At 47.4% G+C, this 17097-nt stretch overlaps 2 protein-coding genes and 1 long non-coding RNA gene across 4 annotated transcripts in view; 1 reads left to right on the top strand and 2 right to left on the bottom strand.

Annotated features, from left to right (window-relative positions):
- LOC135412953 (uncharacterized) overlaps positions 1-17097 on the top strand; it is a 60070-nt gene that overhangs the window by 9548 nt on the left and 33425 nt on the right. The window lies entirely within an intron of this gene.
- On the bottom strand, positions 2398-7075 carry LOC135412936 (alcohol dehydrogenase 1-like). Of its 2 annotated transcripts, none has more exons than XM_064651948.1 (9): positions 6778-7075; positions 5460-5561; positions 5081-5222; positions 4691-4763; positions 4352-4532; positions 3984-4244; positions 3558-3693; positions 3075-3213; positions 2398-2642 (listed from the first exon to the last, which is right to left on the bottom strand). In XM_064651948.1, exons 1-9 carry the CDS (start codon positions 6793-6795, stop codon positions 2618-2620), a joined length of 1077 nt encoding a protein of 358 aa, XP_064508018.1. In that variant the 5' UTR covers positions 6796-7075; the 3' UTR covers positions 2398-2617. The 2 variants fall into 2 exon arrangements, with proteins under 2 accessions (XP_064508018.1, XP_064508017.1); XM_064651947.1 differs by having other exon boundaries at positions 4352-4571; positions 4676-4763; positions 6778-7073.
- Positions 10593-15324, bottom strand: LOC135412938 (alcohol dehydrogenase 1-like). Its single transcript, XM_064651949.1, has 9 exons — positions 14983-15324; positions 13664-13765; positions 13285-13426; positions 12880-12967; positions 12556-12775; positions 12188-12448; positions 11753-11888; positions 11270-11408; positions 10593-10837 (listed from the first exon to the last, which is right to left on the bottom strand). Exons 1-9 carry the CDS (start codon positions 14998-15000, stop codon positions 10813-10815), a joined length of 1131 nt encoding a protein of 376 aa, XP_064508019.1. The 5' UTR covers positions 15001-15324; the 3' UTR covers positions 10593-10812.

Genomic DNA, 17097 nt, shown 5'->3' on the forward strand with positions numbered 1-17097 from the left:
AGGAGATTTGCAGCACTGCTGGGGCTATTTCATGCCTGTTTTCCTATCAGTTCAACCAACAGATTTGGTGGAGCAAAGATATGGTTCTTCTCCAGGACTTTCATGTATTTTCACGTGCTTTGCAATCCTCATTTCACTCTGAAACCTAAAAATACTCTTTAGGAGGTTAAGGCAGGCCCACTTTACACACCTTTTGGGCCATAGTTTGGTTGGCTTTGATTACCAATCCATTTTCTACATTGCACCAGAGTTTGAAAGCAATTCCAGATGACAAATGCTCTATGGCTGATATCCTGTGTGATTGGAAGTGTTCAAAGTTTAAACCAACAAATTTTAAAAGAGCTGTAACAGATACTGAGATCATTCAACTGCTTCCTAGATAACATTCCATACATTGGCCTATGTTTTCATCTCACACATAAGGACATAAATGTGAACAGTGCTACCTGTATTTCACACCTGTTAAGACATGTCTAGTATCTGCTGTTGAGTTTATAACCTAAAAACTGGTTGTAGAAAGGTCTTTCAAAGGTGTAATATTATCTTTCCTTAAAACATCCGTGTGATGCTCTAGTCCACCAAACTTGCAAACCCAACATTGATGGGGAGACAACACAGAGCTGCTGTCTGCCGTGCTTGCAGTTGTGAAGTGCCATGGGTAGCTGGCATCTCTGCAAAGGATTTGACATGTGTGTGATTATGGCAGGGAGTTGATAGTGAGATCCTGCTGCTGTGCAGCTTTGTGTATACTTAAGACACGAGGTTGGTTTTTTCTTATCCAATTAATAGAGGGAAAATCAAATCAAACTTGTATGTCAGCAGACACAGATTTAATGATTAACTTTTTAATGGTAGATGCTGTGTATCTCCATTCCACAGTATTTCCTATCCTGACTTGCTCTATGTATTCATGTATTAGACAAGTCTTAAGAATTGATCAGGGAGGTCAGATGTTTGTACAGACAGGCCCAGGCCTCAAGGTGTTTGTCTTCATCTTGGTAGTCAGGGCTCTGGCCCACTGTGTGTATTAAGTTTGTTTACTGTCTGTATCAAAGCAGTGGAAAATTGGAAGAATCTTTGTCAGAAATCTCTGTGGAAAAGCCCCTGAAATGCACTTGTGAGGGTTAAGTACAAATCTTGCCTTTTCCCCTGCCTGCGGCAGTTTCAAGTCCCCAGTAACGTTTAGTTAAAAGACAAAGGCAGATATTATTGCCTTTATTACTGACTCAGCATTAAATTTTTGGCTTCAGTGTACCTGGGCATTGGTTTTAGAGACCATTTTTACATGCTACTGTGAAGGACAAACTGAATCATATCCTGCATTTGTTTGCAGGATTGATAATTCACTATTCTCTACCATGCCCTGTTGCTTTCATCTCCATTAGGACCAAAAATATTGTATACCTGATACAAAACAAAAGGGGGACGAGTCAGATGAGGTAAGGAATGCGAGAGTTGGATCCACCCTGACGAATTTTACATTGAAGAGATATAAGAAAACTATTGATCAAAGTCTATTAAAAAATCAGTTGATTCTGTTCACTCTAGTGAAGGAGAATGGTAGAGGGGAATAATATGTTAAATAAAGAGCAGGACTCCTACAGCCATTGCTGATTGTGAGTCCATTCTATCACAGAATGATAAAATCCTAGAATATCTCAAATTGGAAGGGACTCATTTTGTGCACAGAACAAATTTAGTTGCCAGACTGGTTGTGATCCTGCTAGCTCCTGTAGAATTTAATTTTGCATGTAAGGAGCAATTTTGCTTTATAGTTTCTGTAAGGCTAGGTAGAGTACCTCTAGCACCCACATTTACATAAGGCAGGACATAAATGCACCTCTAATTTCTCTTCCTTATTCCTTATTCCTGTAAATTTCTCTGAAGCTGTTATCCAGAACAAAGCTCGGTCAGGAGAAAAGCCACCAGACTGAGATCAGGAGGCAAAAGGGTCTAAAGAGGACAAGTATGAATTGAGGAAGGAAAAATGAGGAGAGACTAGTACAAAGTAAAGTGATAAGAAAACCTGATGTTTAAATGAAGGGTGCTGGAGTGACAGGTTTGGTGTGGGGATCACTTCAAGTAGCAGAACACACTGGGGTCCTGTGAGTGAGACCAGAGAGCGGCAGCAGCAGCAGCAGCAGGAGCGGTGATTTACCTGCTGGACTTTGGTTGAGGCTGCAGCATTCACCCAGCTGAGATGGGGACAGAGAGGTGTCCCAGAGCTGGGGACAGAGCTGTCTGAGGTGGGTGAAGGTGGGAGGCAGTGGCAGTGGAGGGGCAAAGGCAGCTGCTCACTGCTGAGACCAGGGGTGTGGTGGAAGGGCCTGCGGGATGAGGAGGAGCTCCTCGTGCCCCGTGGGACCTCTGTTGATTGAGTGCACTGCATGGGACGAGTTTGACTGAAACCCTTTATTGGTAAAAGCATTTTGTCAGAAGAGGGATGCTTCTGGGTCTTGCCTGGGCACAGGAGGACCAGCAGCAACACCAGCATAGGCGAGTTCCTTATTGTCGTCTCCTTGTGCCCCACCAGGTGAGGGGCTGGCTGAGAAGGGGCTGGGCCAGGAGAGCATCTGCTGGGCTGGTGCCTCCTCTCAGCTTTCCATGGCTGTGTCCCTCAGAAGAGCAGGACGCTGCGAATACTGAAAAGTGGAAGGGAAGGGAGGGTTTACTGGTGCTGCAGTTCAGGAGCAGGCAGCGGGGTCGGCAGGTGTGCCTGGGGACCGGCTGCCTTCTTTCCCTCCAGCCTCTTCCTCACTCAGCTGCATGACACGTGCAGCAGTGGGGGAGCCTTCAAATCTCTGCTGAAGGGAACCCCTCAGATGATAAGGCCACAGGATCTTGGTTGAGCTGAACCATGAGCTGCAGGGTTCCCTGTGCTGAACGTGGGCTCTTCCCTCTGCGTTATGGCAGATTGTCCCCACACCTGGCTCTGGGCCCTGCTTCCTCAAAAGACTCAGGTGCTTTTTGAGAAGACAGTGTTGTGTGCTCTGCCTGCCAGAGCATTTGGGCTGTTTGACTTTTAGGAGGAGGTGCTGTTTGCTGTGCCTCGCTCCTGCTAGTCAGGGTCTCACCTTTTTCCTGCCCGCAACAACTCAAATCCCTCGTTCACTTTAGCGAAGGGCAGCGTGTGCGTGATCAGCAAGTCTGAATTGAATTTCTTCTCCAAATAGCTGGAAACTAGTTTGGGCATACAATCTCTCGTCTTCCAGCCTAGAAAGAAGAGCAAGCAGCTGAAGTGAATGATGGGAGAAATGCAGTTTTGGGAAGGGAGTGTTACTGTGAGGATCAGGACTGAGGGACCAGTACTGGTGCCACTCTCTTGTGTGGTAATTTCCCCTCTTTGGAATGGGTGGATTAGCAGAGACAGTTGTATGTGTTATACTGTATGAACTTTACGGGTTTATTAGCATTATTATTAACATTTTTGATGCTACTCTTTAATGCAGTGCTCCTCTTTAGTTCAGTTCTTCTTGAAAATCCTCTTTTAGTAGGATTTGTAAGCTGCCATGAAAGGAAAAGCTGAAATTTTTAAAATGTCTTCATAACTTTCATACCTCCAAGCAGTGACCCCTTCCATGTACGCCCAGTCAGCAGAAGCATAGGATCAAGGGAAATCTCTGAAGCCGAATCCGGTACCCCAATCATCACACAGATGCCAGTGTTCATATTGCAGGAGGCCAGGGCAGCAATCTGATGGGACAGAGAGGTGAGTTAGAGAAAGCACTGGCGAGTTGGTCAGGAAGCTGTTCTTTCTGAGCTGTCATCTGGCCCTCCCTGCTCATCTGAAAACACATTCTCCCTTGTGCAGGAGACACTGAGAGTTCGAGGCCTCTTTTAGGACCTGTACACGGCTTTCCCTCACAAAGGTCTGCCCAGCAGTGCAGGCAGCAGGCAAGGAACTTCCCACCTGCATGAATTTTTCCCTGATTGCAGCCTGTGAATGATCTGAGAGGGAAGACACGTGCCAAAATGCCACCTACCATGGTTTCTTTGAGGCCAATGGCCTCAAAGGAGTAGTCCACACCCTGTCCTGTCATCTCAGTGAGCACCTCCTGGATGGGCTTCTGGCAGTCTCGAGGGTTGATGCAGTCGGTGGCTCCCAGCTGCTTGGCCTTGGCAAACTTGTCCTTGTTGATATCCACGGCAATGATGCGGGAAGCTCCAGCTGCCTTGCAGCCCATGACAACAGAGAGGCCAACTCCTCCGAGGCCGAAGATGGCACAGGTGGAGCCTGGCTTTACCTGCACAGCATGGGGCCCTGTGAGTCTCCAGCGTGAGGAGGAGAAGGAGAGGGGTTGGTGAGAGTGTGAGGGCAGCCTTGGGGTGCTTGACACGCCTGAACACCAACCTTGGCGGTGTTGATGGCAGCCCCATAGCCTGTGGAAAACCCACAGCCGAGCAAGCAGACTTTGTCCAGAGGTGCTGCAGGATCTATCTTGGCAACGGCGTACTCTGGGACCACGGTGTATTCTGCAAAGGTGCTGACCCACATGTAGTGGTGGATCTGCTTCCCTTTGCAAGTGAACCGGGTGGTCTTGTCAGGCAGCAGGTTTTGTGGTTCAGAGAGACTGTGGAGAAGAGAAATCATTTGTATTTCATTGACTAAAGTACTGATGGGGGGTTGTCAGACTTGTCACCCATGTAGGTGTAGGGGAAGGTGAAGCAAACTCACTGGGATTTCAGGCAGTGATTGGATTCAGGATTCAGGCAGAAGCTGCATTCCCCACACTGAGGGACGCAAAGGGGAATGACTTTGTCTCCTGCAACAAAGTGGATCCCTTTTTGGTACCTCTTGCTAAGCAGGCCCTGAGGGTGCTGGAGCACCTCTGCTGAGCTTTCCAATTGCAGCAACCCACCACAAACCCTTCCCTTCCTCTGTCAGGATGAACTGCTCCAAGCCCCATTCATGTACATGAGGAACAGACCAGGAAGGTGTATGTGACAGTCCAGTGCAATGAGTGTGCACTCAGATGTTGAGCCACTAACTCAGGAACGGGGAGATGTTTCTGAGCTGTTGGCAGCTTCATCCACTTTGAGGGTAGACTTGTGCACATGTGTTTGTGTGTGCATTGATTACCTGCTTTCACAGAGGTCACTCCTTCTCCAACACTTTCCACAATCCCAGCTCCTTCATGGCCTAGGATAACTGGGAATTCCACGTTAGGAAAGCAACCTTTCAAAACGTGTTCGTCTGTGTGACAGATGCCTGTGGCCACAATCTGTTTGGAGGGGAAAGAGCAGATGATGAACTTTAGAAATAGCCCAGCCTTTGTTTAACTGAATTTGTGGAATGATTTTCCACACGACTTCTCTGGACAGTTAAGGCCTATGGGCAGACCCCAGGCCTTATTACATGGGTTATATTCTTGTGGCTATCATTTGGTTATATCCAAATGATAGCCACAAGAAGTGCAATTCCTGCAAGGGAGAAAAAAATTATTGAAATGTCTTTTTACCTTGATCCGGACTTCACCTGCCTTTGGAGGGGCAACCTCCACCTCCTCGACAGAGAGTTCTTTGCCCACGGCCCAGGCAACAGCAGCTCTGCATCTGATAACCTGGAAGCAACCGAGAGGATTACGCTGCATGGGAATGTTCACCTTTGGCAGACGGCTGGGGATGGTTGTCCTACAATCACCAAACCTACAGCTGCCCAACACGTGTCTCTGCACACTGCAGTGCACTCATGGAGCTACACAACTGTCCTGTGCTGTTTCCTGGGGGACTTGCTGGGTGAGTGGGATGTGGTGGGAGAGCAGCAACACGTGAGTGCTCAGCTGTCCATGAAACCAAGTGATGTTCAGTAAACACTGGCATAGTGTGAAGAGTGAAATGCAAAGACAAAGTGACCAGTCCAGAGAGAGTAAGGGTTGTGTTTTCCCTGGAAACCGAAAAGAATCCACCTGCCTTGTGTCTGCAGGACAGGGCTCTGTGGATGACAGCAGGGCAGCAGGGTTGAGCTGCTGTGGCACAAGAGAGGCTGTGGGCCCTTCCAACAGCACTGAGGGCTGATATCTGCCTGGCCTTGGACTGGTCTGAGCTAAGGAGAAGCTGAGGATAGCTCTGGCCTCTCTCATGTTTGCCATGTAAACACCAAGTGAGTTCCAAACTGGCTTTTGGTAGGCGACATGGAGAAGATCCCTGAAGGGAAAAGACTCTGGTGTACGAGACAGATGTGACAGCAACACAAGCGCTTCTGCAGCTTCAGGCAAGAAGAACAGTACTTTGAGTTTCAGTGGGCTGAAGGTAACTAAGAGTGATTAGGAAACAGTCCATGTCTGGCTGGCAATTGGATAATTGCTTGCCTTACCAAAGCGATGCTTTGTGTGTGACATCACACAAATCCTGCACCGATCAACCCAAAACTGCTCTGACATCAGCAAATGGAGGTTGAAACTTGAAAAAAGTATCGTCGTGGACAAGGCTGAATGCAGGAGATGAGTGGCTGCAAGATGGAAGAGCTCTATTTCCTGCCAAAGCAGGAGCACAGAGTGGGATTGAGCAGGAGGGTGTTTTTCAGAGCAGTACAATTCAGTATCTCATTCCTGAGCTGGTGGGCGGGACAGAGTAGAAAGGCACTACCTAATGCAGGTACTGACAGGTGCAGTTGTAGGAAAGCAGAAGCTCATGGAATTCAAAGGGGTTTGGAAGAGCTGGGGGAGTAAGGTGGGAGGAGAGCACTGCAGTAGCAGTGCACAGGCTGAGCCATTTGCAGAGTATTCCCCCAAGAGCAGGGCGGCTCGGAAAGAAAGATGGGAAAGGCATTGTCCTTACTTTTCCTGAAGTGGCCATGTGGTCTTAGCAGAGGTGTTCCCGTTGCTGTATCGGGCTGGAGGGAAGCTGCTGCCTGTCTGGCCGAAGCTCTGTGTTGTGGAATCCCCCAGCTGTGGAACTGGAGCACTCCCGGCGTGGCGCTGTCGCTGGAGAGCAGAGAGCTGTGGTTAATCTGTGTCGGATGCTGGACGCTGAGGAGCACAGGGAGTGCTGAGGGGAGGAGCTGGATAGCTGGATGGGGTCAGAAGTCCTCCAGGATGGCTTTTATCAGTGACTCTGCCCTTAGGCCTTTCCCTGCTTCCCTTGCCTGAAAGGCATGGAGAGCACAGGAAGATTTTTTTTCCTCCAGTTGTTTTCTGGCAGGTGTGGAGGGAGGAGATTTGCAGCACTGCTGGGGCTTCCTCAGAGTCCCCTTGTTGCCAAAGCAGAGCATTTGAGCTGGTGGCCATTCACACCAAGGTATTTACTAAAGGATTAAAAATTTAAAAAAAAGGTGAAACAAAAATGTAGTGAAAACATGATGTGATGTACAAATACACGTGGCCTTCTGGATTGAAGCTCTGGATTGAAGCTCTACTGTCTGTGCTGTTGCCGCTCTTTTCACCTGAGTAGTAGGGGAGAATGTGTAAGGAAGGGATTTTTTCCCAAGGACACATTTGTTTCACTGATATGGAACCAGGTCCGTGAGTGGGTTCCGTCACCCCAGGCTCTCTGGGTTCCCACAGAGCTGTGTTCTGCTGAGGCATTGGACAAGGTGATTTATAGGGAGGATTGGATGAATAAGAGCTTGTTGGAGAACCTGGCCAAGATGAGCACCCCGACGGTGACATAACCCCCATGGTTAGAAAGGAATCCTCCTCTGTGCCTTGAAAGGGTGCATTTGTATACCTAGGGAATGGGACAATTTCCTAGAAGACTACCACTAATGAAATAAAAATCCTTCTTGGATCAGGAAATGTTTAGAATGCTGTAATGAGTGGAACTGAACTCTTTAGCTGTTGAACAAGATTATAGATATATTGATTTTATTTTTTTTCCAAATCGAAAGACGCCTGTTGACATTAGGATGCAAAAAAGATTAGATGTGATCATAAAAAATGCAGCATTCATGAATCAGGAAGGCATTACTCTGTAGAGTCATGCTCAGGACACCCTGCTCTACAATTGATTCTGATGTCCTCCACAGAATCAAAGAATCTCAGAATGGTTTGGATTGGAAGGGACCTTAAAGATCAGCTAGTTTCAACCTCTTTGCCACGGGCAGGAACACCTTTCACTAGACCAGATTGCTCAGAGCTCCATCCAACCGCCCTTGAATAGTTCCAGGTACAGGGCATCCACAACTTCTCTACAACCTGTTCCAGTGTCTGACCACTGGAATATAATAAAAGAATTTCTCACTAAAATCTAATCTAAACTACTCTTTTTCATGCCTGTTTTCCTATCAGTTCAACCAATAGATTTGGTGGAGCAAAGATATGGTTCTTCTCCAGGACTTTCATGTATTTTCACGTGCTTTGCAATCCTCATTTCACTCTGAAAGTGGAACAATTTAACTGGTTAGCCAAAACCTAAAAATACTCTTTAGGAGGTTCAGGCAGGCCCACTTTACACACCTTTTGGGCCATAGTTTGGTTGGCTTTGATTACCAGTCCATTTTCTACATTGCACCAGAGCTGGAAAGCAATTCCAGATGACAAATGCTCTATGGCTGATACCCTGTGTGATTGGAAGTGTTCAAAGTTTAAACCAACAAATTTTAAAAGAGCTGTAACAGATACTGAGATCATTCAACTGCTTCCTGGATAACATTCCATACATTGGCCTATGTTTTCATCTCACACATAAGGACATAAATGTGAACAGTGCTACCTGTATTTCACACCTGTTAAGACATGTCTAGTATCTGCTGTTGAGTTTATAACCTAAAAACTGGTTGTAGAAAGGTCTTTCAAAGGTGTAATATTATCTTTCCTTAAAACATCCGTGTGATGCTCTAGTCCACCAAACTTGCAAACCCAACATTGATGGGGAGACAACACAGAGCTGCTGTCTGCCGTGCTTGCAGTTGTGAAGTGCCATGGGTAGCTGGCATCTCTGCAAAGGATTTGACATGTGTGTGATTATGGCAGGGAGTTGATAGTGAGATCCTGCTGCTGTGCAGCTTTGTGTACACTTAAGACACGAGGTTGGTTTTTTCTTATCTAATTAATAGAGGGAAAATCAAATCAAACTTATATGTCAGCAGACACGGATTTAATGATTAACTTCTTAATGGTAGATGCTGTGTATCTCCATTCCACAGTATTTCCTATCCTGACTTGCTCTATGTATTCATGTATTAGACAAGTCTTAAGAATTGATCAGGGAGGTCAGATGTTTGTACAGATAGGCCCAGGCCTCAAGGTGTTTGTCTTCATCTTGGTAGTCAGGGCTCTGGCCCCCTGTGTGTATTAAGTTTGTTTACTGTCTGTATCAAAGCAGTGGAAAATTGGAAGAATCTTTGTCAGAAATCTCTGTGGAAAAGACCCTGAAATGCACTTGTGAGGGTTAAGTACAAATCTTGCCTTTTCCCCTGCCTGCGGCAGTTTCAAGTCCCCAGTAACGTTTAGTTAAAAGACAAAGGCAGATATTATTGCCTTTATTACTGACTCAGCATTAAATTTTTGGCTTCAGTGTACCTGGGCATTGGTTTTAGAGACCATTTTTACATGCTACTGTGAAGGACAAACTGAATCATATCCTACATTTGTTTGCAGGATTGATAATTCACTATTCTCTACCATGCCCTGTTGCTTTCATCTCCATTAGGACCAAAAATATTGTATACCTGATACAAAACAAAAGGGGGACGAGTCAAATGAGGTAAGGAATGCGAGAGTTGGATCCGCCCTGACGTGTTTTACATTGAAGAGATATAAGAAAACTATTGATCAAAGTCTATTAAAGAATCAGTTGATTCTGTTCACTCTAGTGAAGGAGAATGGTAGAGGGGAAAAATATGTTAAAATAAGAGCAGGACTCCTACAGCCATTGCTGATTGTGAGTCCATTCTATCACAGAATGATAAAATCCTAGAATATCTCAAATTGGAAGGGACTCATTTTGTGCACAGAACAAATTTAGTTGCCAGACTGGTTGTGATCCTGCTAGCTCCTGTAGAATTTAATTCTGCCATGTAAGGAGCAATTTTGCTTTATAGTTTCTGAAGGGCTGGGTAGAGTACCTCTAGCACCCACATTTACATAAGGTGGGACATAAATGCACCTGTAATTTCTCTTCCTTATTCCAGTCTGTAAATTTCTCTGAAGTTGTTATCCAGAACAAAGCTAGGTCAGGAGAAAAGCCTGAGATGGGGAGGCAAAAGGGTCTAAAGAGGACAAGTATGAATTGAGGAAAGAAAAATGAGGAGAGACTAGTACAAAGTAAAGTGATAAGAAAACCTGATGTTTAAATGAAAGGTGCTGGAGTGACAGGTTTGGTGTGGGGATCACTTCAAGTAGCAGAACACACTGGGGTCCTGTGAGCGAGACCAGAGAGCGGCAGCAGCAGCAGCAGCAGGAGCGGTGATTTACCTGCTGGACTTTTGGTTGAGGCTGCAGCATTCACCCAGCTGAGATGGGGACAGACAAGCATGACAGAGCTGGGGACAGAGCTGTCTGAGGTGGGTGAAGGTGGGAGGCAGTGGCAGTGGAGGGGCAAAGGCAGCTGCTCACTGCTGAGACCAGGGGTGTGGTGGAAGGGCCTGCGGGATGAGGAGGAGCTCCTCGTGCCCCGTGGGACCTCTGTTGATTGAGTGTACTGCATGGGACGAGTTTGACTGAAACCCTTTATTGGTAAAAGCATTTTGTCAGAAGAGGGATGCTTCTGGGTCTTGCCTGGGCACAGGAGGACCAGCAGCAACACCAGCATAGGCGAGTTCCTTATTGTCGTCTCCTTGTGCCCCACCAGGTGAGGGGCTGGCTGAGAAGGGGCTGGGCCAGGAGAGCATCTGCTGGGCTGGTGCCTCCTCTCAGCTTTCCATGGCTGTGTCCCTCAGAAGAGCAGGACGCTGCGAATACTGAAAAGTGGAAGGGAAGGGAGGGTTTACTGGTGCTGCAGTTCAGGAGCAGGCAGCGGGGTCGGCAGGTGTGCCTGGGGACCGGCTGCCTTCTTTCCCTCCAGCCTCTTCCTCACTCAGCTGCATGACACGTGCAGCAGTGGGGGAGCCTTCAAATCTCTGCTGAAGGGAACCCCTCAGATGATAAGGCCACAGGATCTTGGTTGAGCTGAACCATGAGCTGCAGGGTTCCCTGTGCTGAACGTGGGCTCTTCCCTCTGCGTTATGGCAGATTGTCCCCACACCTGGCTCTGGGCCCTGCTTCCTCAAAAGACTCAGGTGCTTTTTGAGAAGACAGTGTTGTGTGCTCTGCCTGCCAGAGCATTTGGGCTGTTTGACTTTTAGGAGGAGGTGCTGTTTGCTGTGCCTCGCTCCTGCTAGTCAGGGTCTCACCTTTTTCCTGCCCGCAACAACTCAAATCCCTCGTTCACTTTAGCGAAGGGCAGCGTGTGCGTGATCAGCAAGTCTGAATTGAATTTCTTCTCCAAATAGCTGGAAACTAGTTTGGGCATACAATCTCTCGTCTTCCAGCCTAGAAAGAAGAGCAAGCAGCTGAAGTGAATGATGGGAGAAATGCAGTTTTGGGAAGGGAGTGTTACTGTGAGGGTCAGGACTGAGGGACCAGTACCGGTGCCACTCTCTTGTGTGGTAATTTCCCCTCTTTGGAATGGGTGGATTAGCAGAGACAGTTGTATGTGTTATACTGTATGAACTTTACGGGTTTATTAGCATTATTATTAACATTTTTGATGCTACTCTTTAATGCAGTGCTCCTCTTTAGTTCACTTCTCCTTGAAAATCCTCTTTTAGTAGGATTTGTAAGCTGCCATGAAAGGAAAAGCTGAAATTTTTAAAATGTCTTCATAACTTTCATACCTCCAAGCAGTGACCCCTTCCATGTACGCCCAGTCAGCAGAAGCATAGGATCAAGGGAAATCTCTGAAGCCGAATCCGGTACCCCAATCATCACACAGATGCCAGTGTTCATATTGCAGGAGGCCAGGGCAGCAATCTGATGGGACAGAGAGGTGAGTTAGAGAAAGCACTGGCGAGTTGGTCAGGAAAGTGTTCTTTCTGAGCTGTCATCTGGCCCTCCCTGCTCATCTGAAAACACATCCTCCCTTATGCAGGAGACACTGAGAGTTCAAGGACTCTTTTAGGACGTGTACACAGCTTCCTTTCACAAAGGTGTACCCAGCAGTGCAGGCCGCAGGCAAGGAATTTCCCACCGGAGTGAATTTTTCCCTGGAAAATTTCCCAGGAGCCTGTGAATGATCTGAGAGGGAAGACACGTGCCAAAATGCCACCTACCATGGTTTCTTTGAGGCCAATGGCCTCAAAGGAGTAGTCCACACCCTGTCCTGTCATCTCAGTGAGCACCTCCTGGATGGGCTTCTGGCAGTCTCGAGGGTTGATGCAGTCGGTGGCTCCCAGCTGCTTGGCCTTGGCAAACTTGTCCTTGTTGATATCCACGGCAATGATGCGGGAAGCTCCAGCTGCCTTGCAGCCCATGACAACAGAGAGGCCAACTCCTCCGAGGCCGAAGATGGCACAGGTGGAGCCTGGCTTTACCTGCACAGCATGGGGCCCTGTGAGTCTCCAGCGTGAGGAGGAGGAGGAGAGGGGTTGGTGAGAGTGTGAGGGCAGCCTTGGGGTGCTCGACACGCCTGAACACCAACCTTGGCGGTGTTGATGGCAGCCCCATAGCCTGTGGAAAACCCACAGCCGAGCAAGCAGACTTTGTCCAGAGGTGCTGCAGGATCTATCTTGGCAACGGCGTACTCTGGGACCACGGTGTATTCTGCAAAGGTGCTGACCCACATGTAGTGGTGGATCTGCTTCCCTTTGCAAGTGAACCGGGTGGTCTTGTCAGGCAGCAGGTTTTGTGGTTCAGAGAGACTGTGGAGAAGAGAAATCATTTGTATTTCATTGACTAAAGTACTGATGGGGGGGTGTCAGACTTGTCACCCATGTAGGTGTAGGGGAAGGTGAAGCAAACTCACTGGGATTTCAGGCAGTGATTGGATTCAGGATTCAGGCAGAAGCTGCATTCCCCACACTGAGGGACGCAAAGGGGAATGACTTTGTCTCCTGCAACAAAGTGGATCCCTTTTTGGTACCTCTTGCTAAGCAGGCCCTGAGGGTGCTGGAGCACCTCTGCTGAGCTTTCCAATTGCAGCAACCCACCACAAACCCTTCTCTTCCTCTGTCAGGATGAACTGCTCCAAGCCCCATTCATGTACATGAGGAACAGAACAGGAAGGTGTATGTGACAGTCCAGTGCAATGAGTGTGCACTCAGATGTTGAGCCACTAACTCAGGAACGGGGAGAAGTTTCTGAGCTGTTGGCAGCCTCATCCACTTTGAGGGTAGACTTGTGCACATGTGTTTGTGTGTGCATTGATTACCTGGTTTCACAGAGGTCACTCCTTCTCCAACACTTTCCACAATCCCAGCTCCTTCATGGCCTAGGATAACTGGGAATTCCACATTAGGAAAGCAACCTTTCAAAACGTGTTCGTCTGTGTGACAGATGCCTGTGGCCACAATCTGTTTGGAGGGGAAAGAGCAGATGATGAACTTTAGAAATAGCCCAGCCTTTGTTTAACTGAATTTGTGGAATGATTTTCCACACGACTTTTCTGGACAGTTAAGGCCTATGGGCAGACCCCAGGCCTTATTACATGGGTTATATTCTTGTGGCTATCATTTGGTTATATCCAAATGATAGCCACAAGAAGTGCAATTCCTGCAAGGGAGAAAAAAATTATTGAAATGTCTTTTTACCTTGATCCGGACTTCACCTGCCTTTGGAGGGGCAACCTCCACCTCCTCGACAGAGAGTTCTTTGCCCACGGCCCAGGCAACAGCAGCTCTGCATCTGATAACCTGGAAGCAACCGAGAGGATTACGCTGCATGGGAATGTTCACCTTTGGCAGACGGCTGGGGATGGTTGTCCTACAATCACCAAACCTACAGCTGCCCAACACGTGTCTCTGCACACTGCAATGCACTCATGGAGCTACACAACTGTCCTGTGCTGTTTCCTGGGGGACTTGCTGGGTGAGTGGGATGTGGTGGGAGAGCAGCAACACGTGAGTGCTCAGCTCTCCATGAAACCAAGTGATGTTCAGTAAACACTGGCATAGTGTGAAGAGTGAAATGCAAAGACAAAGTGACCAGTCCAGAGAGAGTAAGGGTTGTGTTTTCCCTGGAAACTGAAAAGAATCCACCTGCCTTGTGTCTGCAGGACAGGGCTCTGTGGATGACAGCAGGGCAGCAGGGTTGAGCTGCTGTGGCACAAGAGAGGCTGTGGGCCCTTCCAACAGCACTGAGGGCTGATATCTGCCTGGCCTTGGACTGGTCTGTGCTAAGGAGAAGCTGAGGATAGCTCTGGCCTCTCTCATGTTTGCCATGTAAACACCAAGTGAGTTCCAAACTGGCTTTTGGTAGGCGACATGGAGAAGATCCCTGAAGGGAAAAGACTCTGGTGTACGAGACAGATGTGACAGCAACACAAGCGCTTCTGCAGCTTCAGGCAAGAAGAACAGTACTTTGAGTTTCAGTGGGCTGAAGGTAACTAAGAGTGATTAGGAAACAGTCCATGTCTGGCTGGCAATTGGATAATTGCTTGCCTTACCAAAGCGATGCTTTGTGTGTGACATCACACAAATCCTGCACCGATCAACCCAAAACTGCTCTGACATCAGCAAAATGGAGGTTGAAGCTTGAAAAAAGTATCGTCGTGGACAAGGCTGAATGCAGGAGATGAGTGGCTGCAAGATGGAAGAGCTCTATTTCCTGCCAAAGCAGGAGCACAGAGTGGGATTGAGCAGGAGGGTGTTTTTCAGAGCAGTACAATTCAGTATCTCATTCCTGAGCTGGTGGGCGGGACAGAGTAGAAAGGCACTACCTAATGCAGGTACTGACAGGTGCAGTTGTAGGAAAGCAGAAGCTCATGGAATTCAAAGGGGTTTGGAAGAGCTGGGGGAGTAAGGTGGGAGGAGAGCACTGCAGTAGCAGTGCACAGGCTGAGCCATTTGCAGAGTATTCCCCCAAGAGCAGGGCAGCTCGGAAAGAAAGATGGAAAAGGCATTGTCCTTACTTTTCCTGAAGTGGCCATGTGGTCTTAGCAGAGGTGTTCCCGTTGCTGTATCGGGCTGGAGGGAAGCTGCTGCCTGTCTGGCCGAAGCTCTGTGTTGTGGAATCCCCCAGCTGTGGAACTGGAGCACTCCCGGCGTGGCACTGTCGCTGGAGAGCAGAGAGCTGTGGTTAATCTGTGTCGGATGCTGGACGCTGAGGAGCACAGGGAGTGCTGAGGGGAGGAGCTGCATAGCTGGATGGGGTCAGAAGTCCTCCAGGATGGCTTTTATCAGTGACTCTGCCCTTAGGCCTTTCCCTGCTTCCCCTGCCTGAAAGGCATGGAGAGCACAGGAAGATTTTTTTTCCTCCAGTTGTTTTCTGGCAGGTGTGGAGGGAGGAGATTTGCAGCACTGCTGGGGCTTCCTCGGAGTCCCCTTGTTACCAAAGCAGAGCATTTGAGCTGGTGGCCATTCACACCAAGGTATTTACTAAAGGATTAAAAATTTAAAAAAAAGGTGAAACAAAAATGTAGTGAAAACATGATGTGATGTACAAATACACGTGGCCTTCTGGATTGAAGCTCTGGATTGAAGCTCTACTGTCTGTGCTGTTGCCGCTCTTTTCACCTGAGTAGTAGGGGAGAATGTGTAAGGAAGGGATTTTTTCCCAAGGACACATTTGTTTCACTGATATGGAACCAGGTCCGTGAGTGGGTTCCGTCACCCCAGGCTCTCTGGGCTCCCACAGAGCTGTGTTCTGCTGAGGCATTGGACAAGGTGATTTATAGGGAGGATTGGATGAATAAGAGCTTGTTGGAGAACCTGGCCAAGATGAGCACCCTGAGGGTGACATAACCCCCATGGTTAGAAAGGAATCCTCCTCTGTGCCTTGAAAGGGTGCATTTGTATACCTAGGGAATGGGACAATTTCCTAGAAGACTACCACTAATGAAATAAAAATCCTTCTTGGATCAGGAAATGTTTAGAATGCTGTAATGAGTGGAACTGAACTCTTTAGCTGTTGAACAAGATTATAGATATATTGATTTTATTTTTTTCTAAATCAAAAGATTTCTGTTGACGTTAGGATGCAAAAAAGATTAGATGTGATCATAAAAAATGCAGCATTCATGAATCAGGAAGGCATTACTCTGTAGAGTCATGCTCAGGACACCCTGCTCTACAATAGATTCTGATGTCCTCCACAGAATCAAAGAATCTCAGAATGGTTTGGATTAGAAGGGACCTTAAAGATCAGCTAGTTTCTACCTCTTTGCCACGGGCAGGAACACCTTTCACTAGACCAGATTGCTCAGAGCTCCATCCAACCGCCCTTGAATAGTTCCAGGTACAGGGCATCCACAACTTCTCTACAACCTGTTCCAGTGTCTGACCACTGGAATATAATAAAAGAATTTCTCACTAAAATCTAATCTAAACTACTCTTTTTCATGCCTGTTTTCCTATCAGTTCAACCAACAGATTTGGTGGAGCAAAGATATGGTTCTTCTCCAGGACTTTCATGTATTTTCACGTGCTTTGCAATCCTCATTTCACTCTGAAAGTGGAACAATTTAACTGGTTAGCCAAAACCTAAAAATACTCTTTAGGAGGTTCAGGCAGGCCCACTTTACACACCTTTTGGGCCATAGTTTGGTTGGCTTTGATTACCAGTCCATTTTCTACATTGCACCAGAGCTGGAAAGCAATTCCAGATGACAAATGCTCTATGGCTGATATCCTGTGTGATTGGAAGTGTTCAAAGTTTAAACCAACAAATTTTAAAAGAGCTGTAACAGATACTGAGATCATTCAACTGCTTCCTGGATAACATTCCATACATTGGCCTATGTTTTCATCTCACACATAAGGACATAAATGTGAACAGTGCTACCTGTATTTCACACCTGTTAAGACATGTCTAGTATCTGCTGTTGAGTTTATAACCTAAAAACTGGTTGTAGAAAGGTCTTTCAAAGGTGTAATATTATCTTTCCTTAAAACATCCGTGTGATGCTCTAGTCCACCAAACTTGCAAACCCAACATTGATGGGGAGACAACACAGAGCTGCTGTCTGCCGTGCTTGCAGTTGTGAAGTGCCATGGGTAGCTGGCATCTCTGCAAAGGATTTGACATG

The sequence above is a fragment of the Pseudopipra pipra genome, chromosome 4 (genome assembly GCF_036250125.1).
Source record: "Pseudopipra pipra isolate bDixPip1 chromosome 4, bDixPip1.hap1, whole genome shotgun sequence".
NCBI lineage: Eukaryota > Metazoa > Chordata > Aves > Passeriformes > Pipridae > Pseudopipra > Pseudopipra pipra.

Coding starts and splice junctions, on each gene's coding strand:
- LOC135412936 (XM_064651947.1), bottom strand. Junction 4,764..5,080: donor AGTGACCTCTGTGAAAGCAG/GTAATCAATGCA, acceptor ACTTTGTTGCAG/GAGACAAAGTCATTCCCCTT. Junction 2,643..3,074: donor TTGTTGCGGGCAGGAAAAAG/GTGAGACCCTGA, acceptor TCCACTTTTCAG/TATTCGCAGCGTCCTGCTCT.
- LOC135412938 (XM_064651949.1), bottom strand. Junction 12,449..12,555: donor CTGCCATCAACACCGCCAAG/GTTGGTGTTCAG, acceptor CATGCTGTGCAG/GTAAAGCCAGGCTCCACCTG. Junction 10,838..11,269: donor TTGTTGCGGGCAGGAAAAAG/GTGAGACCCTGA, acceptor TCCACTTTTCAG/TATTCGCAGCGTCCTGCTCT.